General features: G+C 41.3%; 2 protein-coding genes across 2 annotated transcripts; one reads left to right on the top strand and one right to left on the bottom strand.

Annotated features, from left to right (window-relative positions):
• The first annotated feature begins 3,498 nt into the window (after positions 1-3,498).
• DUXB (double homeobox B) lies at positions 3,499-10,123 on the top strand. Its single transcript, XM_045045858.1, is given in 7 exon segments — positions 3,499-3,502; positions 4,347-4,425; positions 8,220-8,292; positions 8,475-8,627; positions 9,560-9,647; positions 9,770-10,049; positions 10,051-10,123. Coding segments are annotated over 7 exon segments (750 nt in total).
• Positions 10,124-13,360: 3,237 nt separating this feature from the next.
• Positions 13,361-22,373, bottom strand: TERF2IP (TERF2 interacting protein). Its single transcript, XM_019820087.3, has 3 exons — positions 21,562-22,373; positions 17,024-17,148; positions 13,361-14,560 (listed from the first exon to the last, which is right to left on the bottom strand). Exons 1-3 carry the CDS (start codon positions 22,256-22,258, stop codon positions 14,156-14,158), a joined length of 1,227 nt encoding a protein of 408 aa, XP_019675646.3. The 5' UTR covers positions 22,259-22,373; the 3' UTR covers positions 13,361-14,155.
• Positions 22,374-22,392: the final 19 nt, after the last annotated feature.

The following is a 22,392-nucleotide window of genomic DNA, read 5'->3' as shown; positions in this document are numbered from 1 at the left end:
TATCTCCAAGTTCTTATTTATTCATTGAAATGAGTAGAAATCTACCTGTACACCTTACCTTGAAGTTCACGCATCTTTTCTATCTCCTACCCTTCTTCCCGCTGAACAAGACATTCTTTTTTTTTTTCACCAGTAATAGAACGTACCTTTATTAACACATTTCTTTCTGAGCTCATTTCTTTCTAGATGTTCCCAGGCAATAATGGCCAAAAGCATATGAAACATGACAGAGATATTTTGTTACCCATAATTCAAAGCACAAGAGGGTTTCGCCCATTTTTTGCTAAGCTTTCACAGCTAACGTAAATTTTTTCTTTTTATAAAGATTTTTATATTTTTTCAATGTTTATTTATTTTTGAGAGAGAGAGAGAGAGAGAGAGAGAGAGAGCACAAGCAGAGGAGGAGCAGAGAGAGAGGGAGACACAGAATCTGTAGCAGGCTCCAGGCTCCAAGCTGTCAGCACAGAGCCCCATGGGGGGTTCGAATTCACGAGCGGTGAGATCATGACCTGAGCTGAAGTCGGACGCTTCCCAAGTGCCCCCACAGCTAATATAGTTTTACCAAAAACTTTACAGAGGCATAACATGAGTAGCGATCTTTCTAGGATTCAATCAAGTTTTCCATCACCCGTGGCTTGTCTCCATGACAAATCCACATATACGCTTTTTTTTCTTGTTAAATGTCATCATTTAAAAAAGAAACAATTTGTGGGGTGCCTCTTAGCCGGTTAAGCATCCTACTCTTGATTTTGGCTCATGAACTGTGAGATCGAGGCCCACGTCAGGCTCCATGATGAGTATGAAGCCTGCTTGGGATTCTCTCCCTCTCTCTTTGCACCCCCCCACTCGAGCTCTGTCTCTCTTAAACATTTAAAAAAATAAACAATTTGGTGATTGTATTAGGCAGAGTTCAACTATTCAACCAGAGATACAGAATCAGTACATATAGTGATTAATTGCAAGGAATTGGTTTATGTGACTGTAGAGACTCACTAAGCAATTCCAAAACTCATAGTATGGGCTGAACTCTTGAGCATGGGCCAAGCATCTATCAACAGGAAGAATGTTTTTGTTTTTGTTTTCTTTTAAAGTTTCTTTATTTCTGAGAGAGAGAGGGAGAGAGAGCATGAGCAGGGGAGGAGCAGAGAGAGGGAGACACAGAATCCAAAGCAGGCTCCAGGATCTGAGCTGTCAGCACAGAGCCTGATGCGGGGCTCAAACTCACAAACTGCGACATCATAACCCGAGCCGAAGTAGGATGCTTAACCGACTGAGCCACCCAGGTGCCCCAGGAAGAATGTCTTTGAAGGGAAGCCTCCACTCTGACCTTTTGGCCCTTCAGTTGAATGACTTAGGTTCAGCCAGATTATATAGGAAAATCTCCCTTAAAGTTAAGTGATTGTGGACTTCAAACACATCTACAAAATATGAATACAGAAACACCTAGATGAGTGAAAAACTAAGTTCTGTAGCTTAGCTGACACTTAAAAGTCACCATCTCAGGCTACACCTTGCCTAGCTATAAACCATACACCTCTCCTAAAACCATAAATGATTTCCAAATTTAAAAAATTACAACAAAGTGCGATTTCTGCCTAATACGGCACAACTATCCTGATTACAAAAGAAACATGCTAATCCTTTCTCCAAAAAAAGATGCAACACCCTTGGGTGATGTGCATCCTTCTTTTTTGATGCTCCTTAAATATGATGATGTAAAGTTAACTATTATTGGGACGCCTGACTAGCTCAGCCGGTAGAGCTCGCCACTCTTGATCTCAGGGTCCTGAGTTCAGGCCCCATGTTGGGCGTGGAGCCTACTTAAAATAATTATAAAGTTAACTATTATTAAAGCACCTTATACTGGATCATTAGGGAATAACTGTGAGAAGAATACAAAAAAATATTTTAATATATGTACAAATTCATAGCAAAATTCTCATAACTAGTATGTCCTCACTTCTGCAAATGGTCCAAGATAGTAGTTATTTTCTTCCATTGCCAATTCAAATTTCCTTTGACCTCAGCAACACACCTCACATGGTGTTGATTCTTTGCCTGGTCAGGTGACCTGAAGTACTAACTTCTGTATCATTTGGTCTCAACCAGAGAAAGAGGATCAGTAGCATTCTGAACTCACAGGAAACTAGTGATATTATACATACATGTGTGTGCACATGTATATATACATATGTACAAATAAAGACATTTGTTATAAAGAATTGGCTTATACAACTGTGGCCTTTGGATAGGCAAGAATGAGAATTCCGGGGGGTGGCTGGGTGGCTCAGTCATTTAAGCATCTGACTCTTGGTTTCAGCTCAGACCATGATCTCATGGTTCATGGTGACAGCACAGGGCCTGCTTGGGATTCTTTCCCTCTCTATCTCAAGAAAAATAAACTTAAAAAATGTATAGGGGCGCCAGGGTGGCTCAATCAGTTAAGCATCTAATTTCGGCTCAGGTCATGATCTTACGGTTTCTGAGTTCAAGCCCCATGTCGGGCTCTGTACTGACAGCTCAGAGCCTGGAGCCGGGTTTGGATGCTGTGTGTGTGTGTGTGTCTCTCTCTCTGCCCCTCCCTCGCTTGCACTGTCTCTCTTCCTCAAAAATAAACATTAAAAAAAAGATGAAAAATATAGGGGTGCCTAGGCGGTTCAGTCAGTTAAGCATCTAACTTAACCAGTTCATGAGTTCAAGCCCCACATCAGGCTCCACACTCACAGTGTGGAGCCTGCTTGGGATTCTCTCTCTCCCTTTCTCTCTGCCTCTCCCGAACTTGTACTTTCTCTCTCTCTCTCACAATAAATAAATAAACTTAAAAAAAAAAAAAGAAAGAAAAGAAAAGAAAAAGGAAAAGAAAAAAGGGTGCCTGGGTGACTCAGTCAGTTACACATCCAAATTCAACTCAGGTCACAATCTTACGGTTACTGAGTTCAGGCCTCGCACTGGGCTCTGTGCTGACAGCTCAGAGCCTGGAGCCTGCTTCAGATTCTGTCTCCCCCTCTCTCTGCCCCTCCCCAGCTCATGCGCTGTCTCTCTCTCTAAAAAATAAACAATTAAAAATTATTTTCAATAAATAAAATATATATATAATGTAGGTAGATCTTTCCAAAATTATAAATAATATCAAGCCAAAATTAAAAAGCAGGAGTACAACATGGAGAACATGTTTTAAATATATAAATGCATATATGTATTGCATATATATATATAAATTGCATAGGGTACGTACACTAGAGAGCACAGATTCTAAGACATATTTGGAAAGATATTAGGGTATCTTTAAAGTTTTAAAACTGCCTGGTAGAATCTGTACTTCCTCTTAATCTGATTACTTCAAGTTTCTTTCTACAAGTGTTGAACAATAATGAAGGGATTAGATAGAAAGGTATATAAGAAATGGGTGGGCCACCCTTGGTGTTGATAAGCCTGTCGTCTTCCAGAGCTGCTCAGTTGCCCAGTGACCTCCACGGAGTCCAGGTACCTCTTCCCAAGATGGGTTTGAACAGCACTGCGAGTGGCAAATTTTCATCTGCATTTTGCTCTCTTCTTCAGTAATGCCATGTGCTTTATTTCCCAGAGTTTATAAAAGTTAAATCACAATCATAATTAGAGGGACAGATGGTTGGAACAGGAGCTGTTTTGCATTGATAAGTTGTTAGAGGATTGATGGGTGCTTTAAAATTGGAGATTGGAATTTTCCATTTAAAGTAACAGCCAGGAGTCCCACAAGTAGGTTGTCAAAAGTTTCAATTGACATTGTAAATGGAGAAAAGCATATATATGGAACACCTACCTTTAAAATGTATGGGGCACCTGGGTCTCTTTTTGATTTTTTTTTTTTTTTAAGAGAGAGAGAGAGAAAGCATGAGGGAGGGGGCAGCCAGGGAGATAGAGAATCCCAAGCAAGCTCCTCACTGACAGCACAGAGCCCAGTGTGAGTCTCATTATCAAGAACTAGGACTCAATCTAACTGTGAAATCATAACCTGAGTCGAAATCAAGAGTCAGACACTTGCAGTGCTCGGGCAGCTCAGCTGGTTAAGCATCTGACTCTTGATTTCGGCTCAGGTCATGATCTCATGGTTTGTGAGTTTGAGCCCTGAGTTGGGTGCCACACTGATAGTGTGGCACCTGCTTGGGATTCTCTCTCCAACCCCCCACGCCCACCACAACTCTCTCTCTCAAAATGAATCAACTTTTTAAAAAAAATTTTAAAATATATAGAATCATTGATGAACCTACAGGCTTTCATCCTAGAAAAACATATGACATATGTTCACACAGAGTTTTTAATCCATAAACATATCCTTCGTACTCCTCTTCCCATTTTCTCTTGACCAGGCAGACTACAAAAAGAAACCTGGAAAGGCAGGACTGTTTACAACCAGAGTCAAAAGGATATCCTCCAAGGGGGGCCTGGGTGGCTCAGTTGGTTAAGCCTCCAACTTCTGCTCAGGTCATGATCTCACAGTTCATGAGTTTGAGCCTCACATCGTGCTCTGTACTGACAACTCAGAGCCTGAAGCATGTTTCAGATTCTGTGTCTCCCTCTCTCTCTGCCCCTGCCCTCCCAACCCCCGCTTGCACCCTGTCTCTCTGTCAACAATAGATAATAAAACATTTTTTAAAAAGTTTTAATGAATGGCACAAAAAAAGACACATAGACCAATGGAATAGAATAGAAACCCCAAAACTAGACCCACAAACGTATGGCCAACTCATCTTTGACAAAGCAGGAAAGAATATCCAATGGAAAAAAGACAGTCTCTTTAACAAACGGTATTGGCATAACTGGACAGCAACATGCAGAAGGATGAAACTAGACCACTTTCTCACACCATTCACAAAAATAAACTCAAAATGGATAAAGGACCTGAATGTGAGACAGGAAACCATCAAAACCCTAGAGGAGAAAGCAGGAAAAGACCTCTCTGACCTCAGCCGTAGCAATCTCTTACTCGACACATCCCCAAAGGCAAGGGAATTAAAAGCAAAAATGATTACTGGGACCTTATGAAGATAAAAAGCTTCTGCACAGCAAAGGAAACAACCAACAAAACTAAAAGGCAACCCACGGAATGGGAAAAGATATTTGCAAATGACATAACAGACAAAGGGCTAGTATCCAAAATCTATAAAGAGCTCACCAAACTCCACACCCGAAAAACAAATAACCCAGTGAAGAAATGGGCAGAAAACATGAATAGACACTTCTCTCTAAAGAAGACATCCGGATGGCCAACAGGCACATGAAAAGATGCTCAACGTCGCTCCTTATCAGGGAAATACAAATCAAAACCACACTCAGATATCACCTCACGCCAGTCAGAGTGGCCAAAATGAACAAATCAGAAGACTATAGATGCTGGAGAGGATGTGGAGAAATGGGAACCCTCTTGCACTGTTGGTGGGAATGCAAATTGGTGCAGCCACTCTGGAAAACAGTGTGGAGGTTCCTCAGAAAATTAAAAATAGACCTACCCTATGACCCAGTAATAGCACTGCTAGGAATTTACCCAAGGGATACAGGAGTGCTGATGCATAGGGGCACTTGGACCTCAATGTTTATAGCAGCACTCTCAACAATAGCCAAATTATGGAAAGAGCCTAAATGTCCATCAACTGATGAATGGATAAAGAAATTGTGGTTTATATACACAATGGAATACTACGTGGCAATGAGAAAGAATGAAATATGGCCCTTTGTAGCAACGTGGATGGAACTGGAGAGTGTGATGCTAAGTGAAATAAGCCATACAGAGAAAGACAGATACCATATGTTTTCACTCTTATGTGGATCCTGAGAAACTTAACAGGAACCCATGGGGGAGGGGAAAGAAAAAAAAGAAAAAAGGTTAGAGTGGGAGAGAGCCAAAGCATAAGAGACTGTTAAAAACTGAGAACAAACTGAGGGTTGATGGGGGGGTGGGAGGGAGGGGAGGGGGGGTGATGGGTATTGAGGAGGGCACCTTTTGGAATGAGCACTGGGTGTTGTATGGAAACCAATTTGACAATAAATTTCATATATTGAAAAAATAAATAAAAATAAAAAATCTTTAAAAAAATAAAATAAAATAAAATAAAATAAAATAAAATTAAATTAAATTAAATTAAATTAAATTAAATTAAACTAAACTAAACTAAACTAAAATAAAATATCTTTGGGGCAGCTGGGTGGCTCAGTTGGTTAAGTGTCCAACGTGAGAAAGGTCATGATCTCACGGCTTGTAGGATCGAACTCCATGTCAGGCTCTGCATTGACAGCACAGAGCCTGCTTGGGATTCTCTCTCTCTCCCTCTCTCTGCTCCTCCTTCACTCGCGCTTTCTCTCTCAAAAATAAATCTTTAAAAAAATTAAAAAACAAAAATCTTAAAAAAATGTTCTGATATATCCTGCAGAATGATGATTAATACGTAATTATGAGGAAACTGTGGGGCAAGAACTCACATAAATTCCCAATTTTCAGGCTAGGTTTTTTTAAACACCTGAAATGTGATTTTCACACACACATATGAAGTAGGGGTCTGGGTCAGACGGTTGGGCATCTGACTTTGGCTCAGGTCATGATTTCAAGGTTCATGAGTTCGAGCCCCACGTTGGCCTCTGTGCTGACAGCTCAGAGCCTGGAGCCTGCTTTGAATCTGTGTCTCCCTCTCGCTCTACCCCTCCCCGGCTCATACTGTTTCTCAAAACTAAAAAATGAACAGGGTGCCTGTGTGGCGCAGTTGATAAAGCATCTGACTCTTGATCTCAGCTCAAGTCATGATCTCAATGTCTGTGAGTTTGAACCCCACATCAGGCTCTGTGCTTGGGATTCTCCCTCCTTCTCTCTGCCCCTCCCCAGCTTGTGCTCGCTCTTTCTCAAAATAAACAAACTTAAAAATAATTTAATTAAAAAATTTTTAAGTATATGAAAATCCCATATTGTATTATTTTGAATGGTACTGATGTAAAAATTAAACTAAGTTGGATTTCTTCGATAGCTGTAAACAATTATACCAAACAGCATTTAAAACAATGAAGATCAATAAAAGTGTGCTTTTAGAAGAAAATTATGAGTTCCTAGTTTTGTGTCTGCACAGAGACTCCAATAAGCCATTGGCTACAAGGTCCTCAGTCTGAGGGGATGCTGAAGAGAAATGTTTTACTCTTCTTCATGCATTAGTTCTGGGTGTGAAGAGATAGCTTATTCAATTCCCAGTAATAAAAGTACATACTATGGGACTATCTGGTGATGTGCTTAAGGCTTACCTGCAAATATTCTCATTTAGAAAACAGATAACCTTTTAGCACAATGCCTGGATAAGAGAGTGATTTGTTAAATATTGGTTGTCATTAATACCCTAATTCCTATTGCAAATTATCAAAATAAAACAATTAGAAAGTACACTGCAAATCTGACTCCAATAATGAGGAAACAAAGAAAGAGTTCAAATGGTTATATTAGTGACAAGAGTTTCACAGCAAGGCGTACTGGGTCCTAGAAGTCTCCTTACTTATTGCTGACTATGGGATAAGAGGGAATGTGGATGAATGTTAGTACAGCTCTTGGACCATGGCTAACTTACTCCCCATCTAAAATTCTTTTCACAATCAATTCCGTATGTATTATATATAATAAAATGGTATTTCTTCTGTGTTTATTACATAAAATAAAATGGTACTTCTTATGAAGAGATGATAGGGCCCAAGAAAAGACATCCACACATAGAAGACATGTTATGAGAGAGAGATGGGAGGAGGGAAAGGGAGAAAAAGAAATATCGATCTCCTTTGGTAGAACAGTGTCTCTTCAATCAGGGAATTTTACTTGGGATACCGTGAGGATGACCATAAAAGAAATGCTGTCTTGAATTGTATGCTCATAATAACTCCTAGGATAATACATCACTTTTTTTATGGATATTATCCCAATGGCAGTTGATCAAATCAATTTCATTTAATTGCCTTGCCACTTGGAACAACACAGATTGAGTTACATGACTTCAACATCTTCTTCTCCCACTTAGATTTGACTTAAAAACCTCAGATCCAAACAAAGACAATTGGAATTTGGATGCTCCTTAAGATGAAACCCAGGAACAAAATCAGCTGCCTCGGTCTCAAGGTAAGAATCCACTAGTCCAAATGCGTTTCTCCAGTGGATCCCAGAGAAAGTGAAAACGGCTCTGCATGTTGTGCCCATATTCTCGACAAAAAAATCATTATCTTAGGAGGCATTTACAGCTTGTTCTGGGCACCCTAGCGTCAGAAATAAAAGCATGGCCCCACAGCTGGGTGCGACAGGTAGGTTCTTAGCACGCAAGTCTCTGGGCCTTTTGTCTTGATGCTCTAAGCAGGGTGGCATCCTGTTCTGTCAACCTCAGGGATTCAGGGGGAGTGTCAGCATTATCTTCCTAGGTTCAAGTTCTCAGTTCAAATATGAGAACTGTCCTAAAAGACACCTTCTGTTCCATGTTCTCTTTTAGAATACTTACCAAAAGCAGCCAGAGAAGACGACATCCATCACAAGACCTCAATCACATATCCTACTTCAAGCTTTTGAGAGGAACCAATTCCCTGATATTACAACCAGGAAAAAACTGGCTAAAATAACAGACATTCAGGAATCAAGAATTCAAGTAAGTTCTGTCTATGGCACCAAATATGTTCTACCTGTAAGTGATGTTATATCCTTGTTATAAGTGCAAGTCAGATTCCTGCAAAATGAAGAATTCTGTCAGTGTGATAACCATTTAGAATCTCCAGCAGCAAAAATGGGGGGAAATATGAAAGTTAATACTATCTATTTTGGGAATACCCTGTCAGGTTTTCTACAGCTTGACACTGCTTGGTCATTTTGGTCCACATAATTCCTTTCTTATGAGGTTGTCCTGCGCCTAATCAGTATTTTTAAGCATTCCTGGCCTCAACCAAATACCCTACCTACCCCTCCACCAACTTGTGACAGCTTCAAAAATCTACAGACTTAGTCCAATGTCCTCCAGTTGAAAGAAAAAAATCACTCTCACTGGGTACCTTCTAAAGTTATGAGGACAGTGGTTTAGTGTATGTTAAATGCTCATGACTAGGAAACACATTCATAGCTTTATCAGTACAGTGTGTTAATTAATCCTTGATCAGATTTATTTATAACCAAGTATATAAGATTGGGATTCTTATACACATGTTGGCAAAGAGATAAATGTCAACCTGGTCAAGAAAACTTATTTGCTGATCCAATGTTGAAATTAAAGGGAAGAATCTAAAGCATATGCCTTTTCAACCAGTTTCAATCCATCTATAGTTGATTGCTAAGTGCGTTAGGACCTCAGTTTTTGTGTTTGTATGTGTATACACACATTCATATGTACACATATATACATACACACTATACACAGGAATCAGAGTAATTAATAACATATATATGCAATAGTTCTATTTCACATGAAACACACCCACACACACCCCATCCTGATAATGGGGCCTGTATTAATAGCCCCTTTGCTTTACATAGTATGAGAAACCGAGCCAGAATCACTTGTCTTATGACACTGTCTTTTTCTTCACATAGATGTGGTTTCAGAATTAAAGATCTCTATACCCAAGGCAGAGAAGTGAGTCCATGAATTCCTTGGCTGACAGCCCAAATGCAAGACCAGGTCTGACAGCTCAGCACCACCAAATTGATCTGCCCACTTTCCCAGGCAGGTCTCATCATTTTGCTTCCTCCCATTTTTTCCGTAGGAACCAAACATTTCTACTGGCTCCTCTCCCATCCCAGGAGTCCTCTGTCTCTTGTGTGAACCAAGGACCAAGCGTCATGATGGTACAGCCCATAAAGACTATGCAGAGAGAATTCTCTACTCTCCTCGGAATTACCGGCCAATACCATCAACTCTGCGAGTCTCAGATACTCAGGCTCCTTTCTGGCTGCCAAAGCAAGAAAAGTGCCAGAATCACAAAGAATAGAAGCACATAGGAGTACTACAGTTGAAGGACTACTCTCAGCCTCATCCTGAGCACCAAAACCACCAACTGCAGGATCTGGGGCAGGTAGACATATATTCTGCGATGGTGGGATGAAATCTGCCAGACTCTGATTGCAAAGTGGGATCCTCGAGGAGAGACACACTGAGACACTCATCTGCAGCACAGTCAACTGGACAACCATCTCATTCCCTTGGCCAACTCACCAGCAATGTGCAGAAACCTCAAGCCTTTATGTCAACTGTTATCCACAGATTTTCAGGAACAGGTAACTTTTCCGAGTCCTGGCCCACAAAAAGAGGACCCTCCACCCCGAACTGTGCTTCAGTGAAGATGCTTTTCAGGCTGTGTTCCATATGCTACAAAGCTTACCAAGGCCTGAGATTCCAGAAAAAGAAGTCATTCTCAGAACCTGGTCCAGACCTCTCTTCTTTTGATGCAAATCAGCGCAATTTAAAGGACAGTGGATAATGAAGTCATCCTGTTTGGGACAAGATTAATGCAAGAGGAAGGAGAAAACACTTGGAAACACAAAAGGCAGTTTTTAACTGTTTTGTGGGCAGTGGTTATCTTCTATATTCACTTCATTGAATAAAGAAAGGATGGTTTCTAAGCTGCATACAGACTCTGGAAGCACCATAGGCCAGTAGACAGGTCTACTGAATCCTTCTGAACAAAAGCATTTCACTGATAAACATGACTTCCTCTCTAATCACGATGTCTACCAATCTGGAATTTGCATGAACTATAACCATACCCAAGCAAGAACATATCTACGTGCTGACACATTAGCACTCCTTTCCTTCCTAGCAAGATGGGAAAGCCAGCTTGAAATTAGTTTGTCATACAGAAAATGAAAGGGCAGTATATTTCCTGATAATGTGAATTCATAAAAGTGAGCTTTTCCCCAAAGCTCTGAGGGTTTCAACTGGGAACCAGAAACTATCCCACTATCTACCAATAAGAGAACAATTAAATGAATTACGTTAAATCCACAATACTGAGTATTCTTCACTTATATTGTTTTTCCTTTGACTACTTAAAACATTACAAAAAAAAAAATCACAATGAAAATACAGTAGCAACACCATACAACCACTTAGTCTAACACGTTAATCTGAAACTGGGATAAAAATTTCGGTCTTCTCTCTTCTTCTGAAATGATAATACATCTCAAAGTAGATTTTGGTGTTTGAAGGTGTATGTGGATTTACCTTAGTGGTATAAAAACATCTTTGAATTTTATCAATTTGCATTGTTTGAACCAACTCAAAAGGTTAGGTCCAGGTTTGATGAGAACAGTGATTAACATTCCACTCCTGGATGGATCTTCTTATTCCTGGAGAAGGTGACTAGAATTTGTACAAGTTTTTAGCAAACTCGTATTTGGGTATTCACCTTCCCTTTCATGTCACATTCTCAGGGAAGGTTACACAAACTGCAACCCAAGAAAAATAGACTTTGATTGATTTAAGTTAACCCAGTCAACTTCATCTAGGAAGAGTTAGGAAGGGGCATGTGTCAAATTTCTGGCCAATGAGAAATCAAGGGGCTTCCAAGAAAGACTGCACCCAACTTTTGACCATGAAGGAAGCAGCCTAGAAGACAAGCCAGGGACAGCAGAACAGAAAAATAGAGAGAATCCTGAAGGTAACTACCTCAGGACTTCCTATACATATAAGATATAAATCCCCTTTTTATTTCCCTTGTTTCAAGTCCTTTAGATGAAGTTTTCTGTTACAAGCAATTAAATACAACTTACAGGTGTAGGCAGAGGGGGCATATAATCCAGCACACAGCATTAGACCAAAACAAGAGAAAAGCTCAACAATCCAAGTGTCAGCTTAAACTTTTAAAATGCAACCATACCTGCTTAAAGGGATATGGAACAAAGGAAAACCGAATACCAGGAGCAGAGCCCACTGCTGCAGTTTGCAAAGAGGAGACAGAAAGAAATGTTTCTGCCACTAATGAAGTTGTACAAGTTATTTAAGACCTAGAGAATTTGAAAAGCTCAACTGTGGGGTTAGTGGAAAATAGTGAGGAAGGCGTCTAACTCAAGAGCTAAAATGAGTAAGAAATGATGTTTCCCAGAGCACAAGCCTCAAGAAGTCAAGGAAAGAAAACCCAAAGAATAAGAATCTGGCAGATTAAAGGAGAGGTATCCTAACTTTAGGAATTGAACAGCTGGTCTATGGAGCAGATGCAGCCATAGCTCAATGCCATTAACCATTAAGATCCAACTCATTTTCTTGCTTAGATTTGTGCTCCCAAAAATACTTGATAATGTTTCCCACATATTATCTCCCAGCCTAAAAAGTAAAACACCAGATAAATGACAAAAACAGATATTTGGAAGTTACTGGTTTATAATGAGTACTTTAGTTTAAGTATGTTTTCAGAGTCTAGATATAATGAATCAGACCCTTTTGCACATGCTTTGACAAAACAAATTTCTAGGCTTGTAAAGCTGTACGAACTTTACTAAGGTATAAACATCCCAAATGACACCTGCGTTTCACACATGAAGTATTGATTTTCAACCACTCTAGAGTCAAATCTGATTGGACGACACATTTTAAACAAATGCCTACCACCCAACCCTTCCCAAAAGTTACTCCTGGAGTGAGCTAGGTACTCCTGGGAATAGTTTTATCCTTTCAACATACTCAAGAGAAGGGCAAAGTGAAGCATTTTGATTTAGAATGGATTCCTCCAGAAGCAGACTCTAAGAATTCGTGTTTAACTGAGGATTTCACGATGCATTTTATTAGGAAAGTGCAGATGTGAAACCACAGAAGGAAGCCTATGCAGACTGCGTTCATAAACAACTACCACTCTGGTTTCTGCTGGGGACCTTTAAAAGATGGTTATGGAACCCATTATCTAACTCAAGGGGTGCGTCTCAAATATTCAGTTGTGTCATTTCTCTGGACAGCAAGGAAGCTGGATATGCATCCTCTAATTCTCATCCGCCATCAGCCGAAAGCCACTCCCAGCAGCATGAACTCCAGAGCACTTCCAGCAGAGGAGAAACCTTAAGAAGGTGCTTGCAGTAGGACCCCTATTTGTGGCATGTGCGGGAATGTAAGTGCCCAAGGGATACAGGTAGGGCAGAGACACCTTCTGTTACACACCTGATGGTTCCTGATTGGCTTCTCACCCTTCGGCTTTCAGCAGCTCATGGTGTTCTCCCGTCCCTCACAGTCCTTGACGCAGATCTTCTCTCTGCTCCATCCAGAAAATCTAGCATCCTTCTAGTGGCCTACTAGTTCTAATATGGAACCATTTTGTTCATTATTGACCTAATTAAGAGCCAAGAAATGTCAGTTCCTTTATGGTTTTTATATCGAAAAGGTTTCATGAATACAATCAAAGAAAACACTTGGAGATTCAAAGTTCTTTTTATTTTCAACAACAAAAGTAACACAACAAAGAGGAATCAATTCACTAATATATAAATCTAACACAGTCCTTAGCACAAAATTGTCTTTAATAAATAAAAACACATTACTGATAACTGAATAAGACTGTTCTTAAGACTCTCTAGGGTTTTGTGTGCGTTTTAAACAAAACTGGGTGGTAGATAAAGAAACACGTGCTACAAGTATGACTGACAAAGACTGAAAGAAAAGAACAGCCAAAGGAGCAGGGTCCCCAAGTATTAAGTTAGCAAAGGGAATATGGGATTTTCAAAGCAGTCTAGAAATCAGAGCTCACTAGGTGATGCAAGGGTTTAGGATCGTCCAAGTTCAAGACCTTGTAATTAAATCTTTCCACATATCTAGATCCTTGATTTGGAATCTATCATAATCTAGAAGAGTTTCTGCCAAAAGATACAGGCTCTTTATTTTCCTCCTTTGACTTTGTCACTAGCTCCTGAAACCAATATATAGCAAGGGTTCCGTTCAGAAAAGGATTACTACTACAAAGACCAACCTCTGTCTGGTGTGGATTTCCCTTTATGAACATACTGATACTGCCAGGGCAACTCTAAATATGCCAAATGTCTTTTACTTTTATCCTCCTACACAACTCTGCTTGGCTACAAAATCTAAGACTCATAGAGCAATGGCAGCATTGGTCAGAAGACAAGTGTCAGTTCCAAAGACAATGTTGACAAAAAAATTTTTTTAACCTCTCTTGCCACATCTTTTTTCTTTCCTCATTGTCTTGCCAATTACTTCTTTCGGAATTCAATCCGCCGAGCTACATTCTGAGCACCAAATTTTTTGACCAATGCATCTCTGGCATCCTCGTCATCTTTCTGCAAATCTAAGTCATCCTGTCGGGACCAAATGGGATACCCATCAGCCCTCTGACCGGACTCTAAAAAGGAGGAAGTAGCCTCCAACTCACCACTATTTTTTAGGAATGCCTGTGTAACTGTTGACAGATCCAAGTTAAACTTTTCCATTAACTGCCTGATGATCTTAATGGCAGCTCCCACCTCTGGTGGAGAAACTTTTTCTTCTTCTTCTTCTTCCTCATCCTCATCAGGCTGTGTCTCAGAGTCTTCCTCGGGTGTAGGTGGATCATCATCACACATTGTTATGTGTATTTCAAAATCGGGGCTCTCATCAACCTAGAGAAAGTGATGAATACGACCAGTTCCTAATTACCAAGTCCCAAACACTCTTGCAATATCTAGTCTCTCCCACCACCTTGCTTGCCCTTTTCACCCCAATCACATTGGACTTCCTTCAGTTCTTCCAATACGCTATGCTCCTTCTTATACTTACTCATGTTGCATGTGTATAGGGTGCCTGGGTGGCTCAGTCAGTTAAGCATGTGTGTATGTAAGTTTACGTACATGATGGGTTAAGGGGAGGGGAGTGTCTGTGTATGTAAGTGGGGGATATAAGTGTGCTTATGTGTACATTATGTGCATATACATGTATACATACAACTATGGTATTCCAACAGAACATGAGAAGCTACAGTAAATAATGAAAAATATGTGTATATGCATACATGTCCACATGTACACACATGTTCATTAGATCATTTTTTAAAGTTTGACTTCAGGGGCATCTGAGTGGCTCAGATGGTTGAGTGTCCAACTTCGGATCAGGTCATGATCTCACGGATTGTGGGTTCAAGCCCCATATCCAGCTAGCTGCTGTCAATGCCAAAGTTGTCAGCACAGAGCCCACTCTGAATCCTCTGTGCACCCCCTTCTCTCTCTGCCCCTCGCCCACTCACGCTCTCTCATTCTTTCTCAAAAATAAAAACATTTAAAAAAAAAACAAAAGAGGCGCCTGGGTGGCTCAGTCAGTTAAGCATCAGATTTGGCTTAAGTCATAGCTCGCAGTTCCTGAGATTGAGCCCCACACTGGGCTCTCTGCTGAGGCCACTTCATATCCTCTGTCCCCTTCTCTCTCTCTCTCAAAATAAACGTAAAAAAAATAAATAAATACAATAAAAAATAAAGAAAAAAAACCAAAACTTTGGCTTCAGTGTCAGATTGTAAGCTCCCTAAGGACAGGAACTGTATCTCTTTTGCTCTCATCACTTACATCCCCAGTACATACCAATGCCTTCACTTAACTACTCAAAACACACAGATGTATGAGCAGACTAGGGTCTCCGTACTATACCACATTTAGGCACATTACAAAGCACGTTATGTGAGAAGAAACCTACGTAGACCATGCTTGCATTTCAAAGTTTATGGAAAATTGACCAAATATAAAACAAAACTCAGACTTCAAAAGGCAACAATCACTAAATTCTGCCAATTCTTGTGCATTCCCTCATTCACCAATTACAGATCTTTATTTTCCTAACAATGAGGCCTGATCACTTCCCTTTACAATAAGAAAAATTAATTTAAAAGATCCTTTTTTGTGGAAAAAATATGCACATATAATTGAGTCTTTCTTTTAAATTACTCCTCACTACTTTATAGTTCCTGCCTTTCCCTCTAACTATGATCAAATATGGGACTCCAACAGAGTATCAGAAGCTAGACCAAATAAGGAAGCGTTAAAAAATCCCAAAACCACTCTAAATACACAAAAAGCTAAACTTGCTTTTAAAAAAAAAATTAAACTCCTTCAAAAATTGCATTTATTTTCCTGAAAAGCACAAAAATATTTTCAAAAGATAAATCCACAGTCTTAACTTTGAAAATCTTACACTGTGATCAAAGTATCCAAAATAGGATGCTGTCTACTGTTTCAAAATAATTCTCATCAGGGGCACCTGGGTGGCTGAGGTGGTTAAGCATCTGACTTAGACATGGGTCATGATCTCACAGTTCATGAATTCGAGCCCCATATAGGGCTCTGTGCTGACAGCTCAGAGCCTAGAACCTCCCTGGGATTCTGTGTCTCCCTCTCTCTCTACCTCTCCCCCACTCACACTCTGTCTCTCTCTTTCTGTCTCAAAAATAAACAAACACTGGGGCGCCTGGGTGGCGCAGTCGGTTAAGCGTCCGACTTCAGCCAGGTCACGATCTCACGGTCCGTGAGTTCGAGCCCCGCGTCAGGCTCTGGGCTGATGGCTCGGAGCCTGGAGCCTGTTTCCGATTCTGCGTCTCCCTCTCTCTCTGCCCCTCCCCCGTTCATGCTCTCTCTCTGTCCCAAAAATAAATAAAAACGTTGAAAAAAAAATTTTTTTTAAATAAAATAAACACTAAAGAAAATTTTTTTAATAATTCTCCCCAATTTTTCTCCCTCTCCCCCTTTTTTCTAAGAGACAGAGAACACACATGCACACATGTGCAGGAGAAAGGCAGAGGGAGGTGGAAAGAGAGAATCCCAAGCAGACTCCACGCCCAGCGCAGAGCCTGACGAGGGGGCTCGATATCACAAGTGAATCATGACCTGAGCCAGAATCAAGAGTCAGATGCTTAACAGCATGAGCCACCCACACGCCCCTCCCTCAAAACTGCATGCCTGAAACCAAGATCAGTCCCACTTTCCATTCTCCCACTCCAAACCTTACCTTTCAGGGCCTTAGGTGTACAAAAACAACGCAATAACCAATTTTAAAGAAAAAGAATAGAAGGAGAGAAAATAAGAGTTAAATCTACTCTACGTACCACAATCTCCTCAAACTCCCGGGTGGCTTCTACAAGCATCTTTTTGACTGCTTCTTCATTCTCCTTGATCTCTTCCTTTACATATTCTTCTTCAGGTAAGTCTGGAGTTCTCTTATTCTGTGGTTCTATGAAAGAAAAGAACAGCACCAGATTACAATTAGCATCTTTTGCAGAAACCAAAAGTACAGTGCTCTGCGAACTCTGAGCCAAAAGTGATCCTGTCCTTTTTTTCTATTAGAAGACATCAGTTTTTGATCAAGATAAGAAAAACATAAAATACACATGTTCGGAAATGTCTACTCTTGCTTCTGAAGAGCTGTACTATCCAAATGGTGATATATTCCTTAGAATGTAATATGGAAAATAAAAATACTCTTCAAGCATAATTCATTTTTTGCTTTGTATTTATCCATAGTGCAAATTAACAAAACTGCCATAAACTGGATTCTCTGGGAAGCAGATTGTGAGATGGAGATTAACCCATGGTGTTTAGTAGGGAGTGACCCAGGGAAAACCACTGTTGAGAAGAAAGCATGAGTGGGCAGAGAGGGAAGCTGAGCTGTCAAAGAGTTCCAACAAAGCCTCAGCTGAAACCATAGCGAAGTCTGAACTAGGAAGTCCCTTCAGAATCGACTGTGTTGGGATGTGGGAGCCATGGCAGAACTCCGCACAGATCAGTCCCTAAATGCTAGCCAACCTAAGATGTCAAGACTTTGGGTGAAGCAGCTCTCCCAGCTGAAGACAGATGTGGAAGGTACATCACAATCTACCACATACCATCTAACAGAAAGGAGGCCGTCCTAAAGCTCAGCATCCTCCTCTTTCTGTTTTACTTTGTTCTCTTAGCATTTAACTGTGCTCTCTTTTCCACTTAACAAAAACTGACTGCTATGGGGCAGCAGAAACAAGTTTTTTGTAACGGAACTGTTCTGTATCCTGATTTAGGTGGTGGTTACACAAACTATATAGGGACTAAAACACATAACCAGAAAATACCATGGTGGTTCCTCAAAATACTAATCATGGAACTACCACATAATCCAGCAATTCCACTTCTGTATACTCAAGACAAATGGAACCAGGGTTTCAAGCAGGTATTAGTACACCCATATTCATAGCGGCATTATTCCTAATGGCCAAGATACGGAAACAACCTCAGTGTCCATCAATGAGTGACCACATAAACAAAACGTAGTATACACAATACAGTGGAGTATTATTCAACCTTATAAAGGAAGGACATTCTGACAACATGCTACAACATGGATGAACCCTGAAAACACTGTGCTAAGTGAAATGAGCCAATCACAAAAGGACAAATATATGACTCCACTTACATGAGGTAGCTAGAAAGACCAAATTCTTAAAGACAAAAAGTAAAATGGTGACTGTCAGGGGGAGGGAGCAAAGGGGAGTCAGTGTTTAATGGGTAGTTTTCCAGTTTTAGGAGAAGAAAAAGTTCTGGAGACGGATGGTGGTAATGGTTCCATAACAATGTGAATATACTTAAGGCCACCAAACTGACCACTTAAAAATGGTTAAAAGGACAAATTTTATGTAATGTCTATTTTACCCAGTATCTGTAGACATTACCCATTTTGTTAATTTTTGTCAATCTGATAGACAAAATACAACATTTCCTCGTTCACTTTCCTGAAAAACATCACCATGCACGTTTGTTATTTCATTTTCCATGGGTCAGAAGTCCATGGCTTATATCATGCCTCTGTTCAGGATCTAATTTACTTTTATTTAATAACAATATTCTGCATTTGTTTATTGCCATTTATTTCCTTTTCTAGAAACTTCTTGTTCCATTTCTTTTGTTCATTGTTCTCCTAGATTTTCTTTTACTAACTTCTGCAAGATCTTTGGACATTAAGGAAACTAACTCTGTTCCAATGTATTAGGAATATTTTTCTGGTTTGCTGGCTTTTATGATGAGAAGTTTTTAACTTCAAGTAATCACATATATACAACTTTTTTTTTAAATCTTCTTGGTTTCAGGACTATCACCATGCACATATTAAAAAATATACTCAAGGCAACCTACTGAATAGAAAGAAGTATTTGCAAGTCATACATCCAATAATCCAAAAAGAGGTTAATAGCCAGAATAAAGAACTCATAACAAAAAACCCCAAACATTCCAATTTAAAAATAAGCAATCTGAATAGATGTATTCCCAAAGGCATACAAGTGTCCAACAGGCCCATGAAAAGATGTTCAACATCACTAATCATCAGTGAAATACAAATGAAAACCACAATGAAGTATCACCTCACACCTGTCAAAATGACTTACCAAAAAGACAAGAAATAACAAGTATTAGGAAAGATGTGGAGAAAAGGAACCCTTGTGCACTTCGTGGGAATGTAAATTGGCATAGCCACTATAGAAAATAGTACGGAAGTTCCTCAAAAAATTAAAAATAGAACTACCATATGATCTAGCAATACCACTTTGGAGTATCAATCTGAAGGAAATGAAAACACCGATGTGAAAAACTACATGCAACTCTACGTTCACTGCAGTTTCACTGTATTATTTACAAGAACCTAGATATGGCAACAACCAAAGCGTCCACCGATAGATAAAGATGTGATGTGCATATACACTGGAATACTACTCTGCCACCAAAACAAGACAAAAAACAACAAAATCTTGCCCCTTGCAACAAACATGGATGGCCCTAGAGGACATTATGCTAGTGAAAGAAGTCAGAGAAAGACAAATACCACGCTGATAAGTGGAATCTAAAAAAACCAACCACACAAAACAAAACCGAAACTCACAGAAAAAGAGAACAGGGAGGGAAGAGGGTTGGCATGGGGGACAGGGCAGCAAAATGGATGAAGGGGATCAAGAGGTACAAACTTCCAGGTACAAAGTAAATAAGGCAGGGGGCTTTAACATGCAGTAGAGGGAATACAATCAGTAATACCATATTAACTTGTATGGAGACAGACAAAAACCAGACTTACTGTGATGATCAGTTTGCAACATATAAAAACGTAGAATTACTAGGTTGTATACTTGAAACTGACACTGTAGGCCAAATGTACCTCAATTTTTAAAAAAGATCAATAAATAGCAGAATTAAAAAATAAAAAAGTATACTCATCCATATTGTTTAAATAATACCTACACCCAACGGTAGGGCTTGAACCTATACCTACAATCCTGACATCAAGAGTCATATGCACTACTGGCTGAGCCAGCCAGGTGCCCCTCATCCTTATTTTCTTAGTGATTTTAGAATTTTAATTTTTACAATTAAACTCTGATCATCAAAATTAAATTACAGTAGGGTGAATCCAGCTTAATTTTCTCCAAGGTTCCAAATGGCCTGCCCATAGTCCCAACCCTACTGGATTTCAAAGCAAAGCCCCATGCGATCTACTTCACCCATACACATAATCTTGTCCTCTCTCCTAGAATTCTCCCCCTTGCTTTAGTCCATTTTAGCCACACTGGTCTGTTGCTCCAAGAACACACCAGCCATATTCCCACCTCCAGGCCTTTGCACTCAATATTCCCTCTGCCTGAAACACCCACTGATAACCACCTGGCTTGCTCTTTCCTTTGGTCTCTGCTCAAATACAAGCTTTTATAGTGACTTGCCTTATCACCCTATAGAAAACAACCTCCTCCCCAGCCCTTACCCTGATTTTATTTTTCTCTATAGCACTTACCACTGCCCAGCTAGTATGTTAAGCTCCATGACCGCAGGGACTTTTATTTATTGTTATATCCCAGCAGGATAACAGTGTCTGGCACTCAAATATCTGTTGAATGAATGAATCTGAAATGTCACTTTTACCAAAAACAAAATTCCTACTAAGCATGCTGAACAGGAGAAACAGATTTACCTCCCCATCTCGAAATGTTTATATGGAATCGCCACATAAGGGGGGGTGGGGGACATGCTGCTTTAAACAAAAAGGTCAGTTTAACCTGTCAATACCGGTTACATGAAAAGTGAAGCATCTTAACAGTTTTGCACTGACGCCCTAACCGCACCTGAATCCCAACGTTCAGTTCAACTACATTAAAAACGCACTTCACCTGAGCGAGACCAGGAAGATCATTCCAACTGACGAGAACCTTCTGTGAATACGCATAGACGCCAAAACATGAAAATAAACTGGTCTGGCATGCCTTTGAAAAAGCTTACACTGACTCTACCTGAACAGAGAGAAGTATTTTTGGAAACCAGCCTCTGGAAAAGATACGGTTAACACCACATTGCCTCCGGGGAAGAAAACTGGGTAGCTGGTGGCTAGAATCAGGTGGAATGTCTACCTAGCCTGTTTGTACCATTCGAGCATCAAACCACGTCAGCTACCGGAAAAAAGTAAATCGAAGTGCGAGTAGAAAATGGTGCAATTTTACCCGGATGTCTAAAGGGGAGGGGGGAGGGCCGGGCGACGCTACCGGAGACGCCAACATGGACACCGGACCGAAGGGGGGAGGGAGCCCCGCCCCCACCCGCACAGGTGCAGCAAGGGCTCGCGCGTTCGCGGCAGAGACCTCACCCCCACTATCGGCGGCCTCGGGGTCCTGCTCAGCTTTCCGCTTGAGTTTCTGGGAGGAGGGGCTCACTGGGGCGTCCCCCAGCAGGTACTTATGCTCCTGGCCCCGCAGATGCTTGAGGTAGCGGTCCTTCATGGACTGCCACGAGTGCTGGGTGAGCGAGCTTTTCTCCATCGCCTTCCACAAGGCGGTGCCGGTGACGGAGCTGGGCGAGCGGGCATTTTCCTTCACGTACGTCAAGATGGCCACGTCGTCCGCGTCCGTGAAGACGATGCGCCCCGTGGGCGGTTGCGGCTCGGGCTGCGCGGCGGCCGCGGCGGCGGCGGCGGCCGCGGCGGCGCCCCCCTTGGCCGGGGCCGCGGGCTTCGTCTCGGGGGCCTGGCCGGCCGTCGAGCCCAGCCGGTAGGCCTCCAGGTCGAGCCTCTCGTTGCGCTCCACGCAGTCCAGGATGTACTGCGTGGAAATGAAGTCGCCCGAGGCCTCGGCCGCCGCCTCCCCGGGCTGGGCCAGCAGGACGGCCCCAGACTCCTGCACCCGGCAGAGGGTGCCGCCGCCGTGCAGAATGAGCGTCGACAGCCGACGCTTCGCCGGGCTAGGACGCACGTAGAAGGACATGGAACTGCCATCTTCCCTCACGAACAGAGTCGAGGAATGGGTGGGCCCGTTGGGGTCTTTGCCCAAATCCATCGCCTCCGCCATAGCTGACACCAGACACCACAACAGCAGTCCCCGAAACAAGCCTCTGACGCACAGAGCGAACCCGAACGAACGACGGTTCTAGACGCGTCGGCCGCGAAGCCCCGCCCTGCGCCTGCGCAGTAGCAGCGCGCGAA

Source organism: Felis catus, chromosome E2 (genome assembly GCF_018350175.1).
Source record: "Felis catus isolate Fca126 chromosome E2, F.catus_Fca126_mat1.0, whole genome shotgun sequence".
Classification (NCBI taxonomy): domain Eukaryota; kingdom Metazoa; phylum Chordata; class Mammalia; order Carnivora; family Felidae; genus Felis; species Felis catus.
The sequence above is the reverse complement of the archived record's forward strand: the minus strand, read 5'-3'. Positions and strand labels throughout refer to the sequence as shown.

What these genes read in the sequence shown, in the direction of transcription:
- TERF2IP (XM_019820087.3), bottom strand. Translation starts at nt 22,258, where the DNA reads ATGGCGGAGGCGATGGATTTGGGCAAAGACCCCAACGGGCCCACCCAT. An exon ending in CGAGGCCGCCGATAGTGGGG is followed by an intron (nt 17,149 to 21,561) that starts GTGAGGTCTCTG and finishes TTTCTTTCATAG; the next exon opens with AACCACAGAATAAGAGAACT. An exon ending in GGGAGTTTGAGGAGATTGTG is followed by an intron (nt 14,561 to 17,023) that starts GTACGTAGAGTA and finishes CACTTTCTCTAG; the next exon opens with GTTGATGAGAGCCCCGATTT.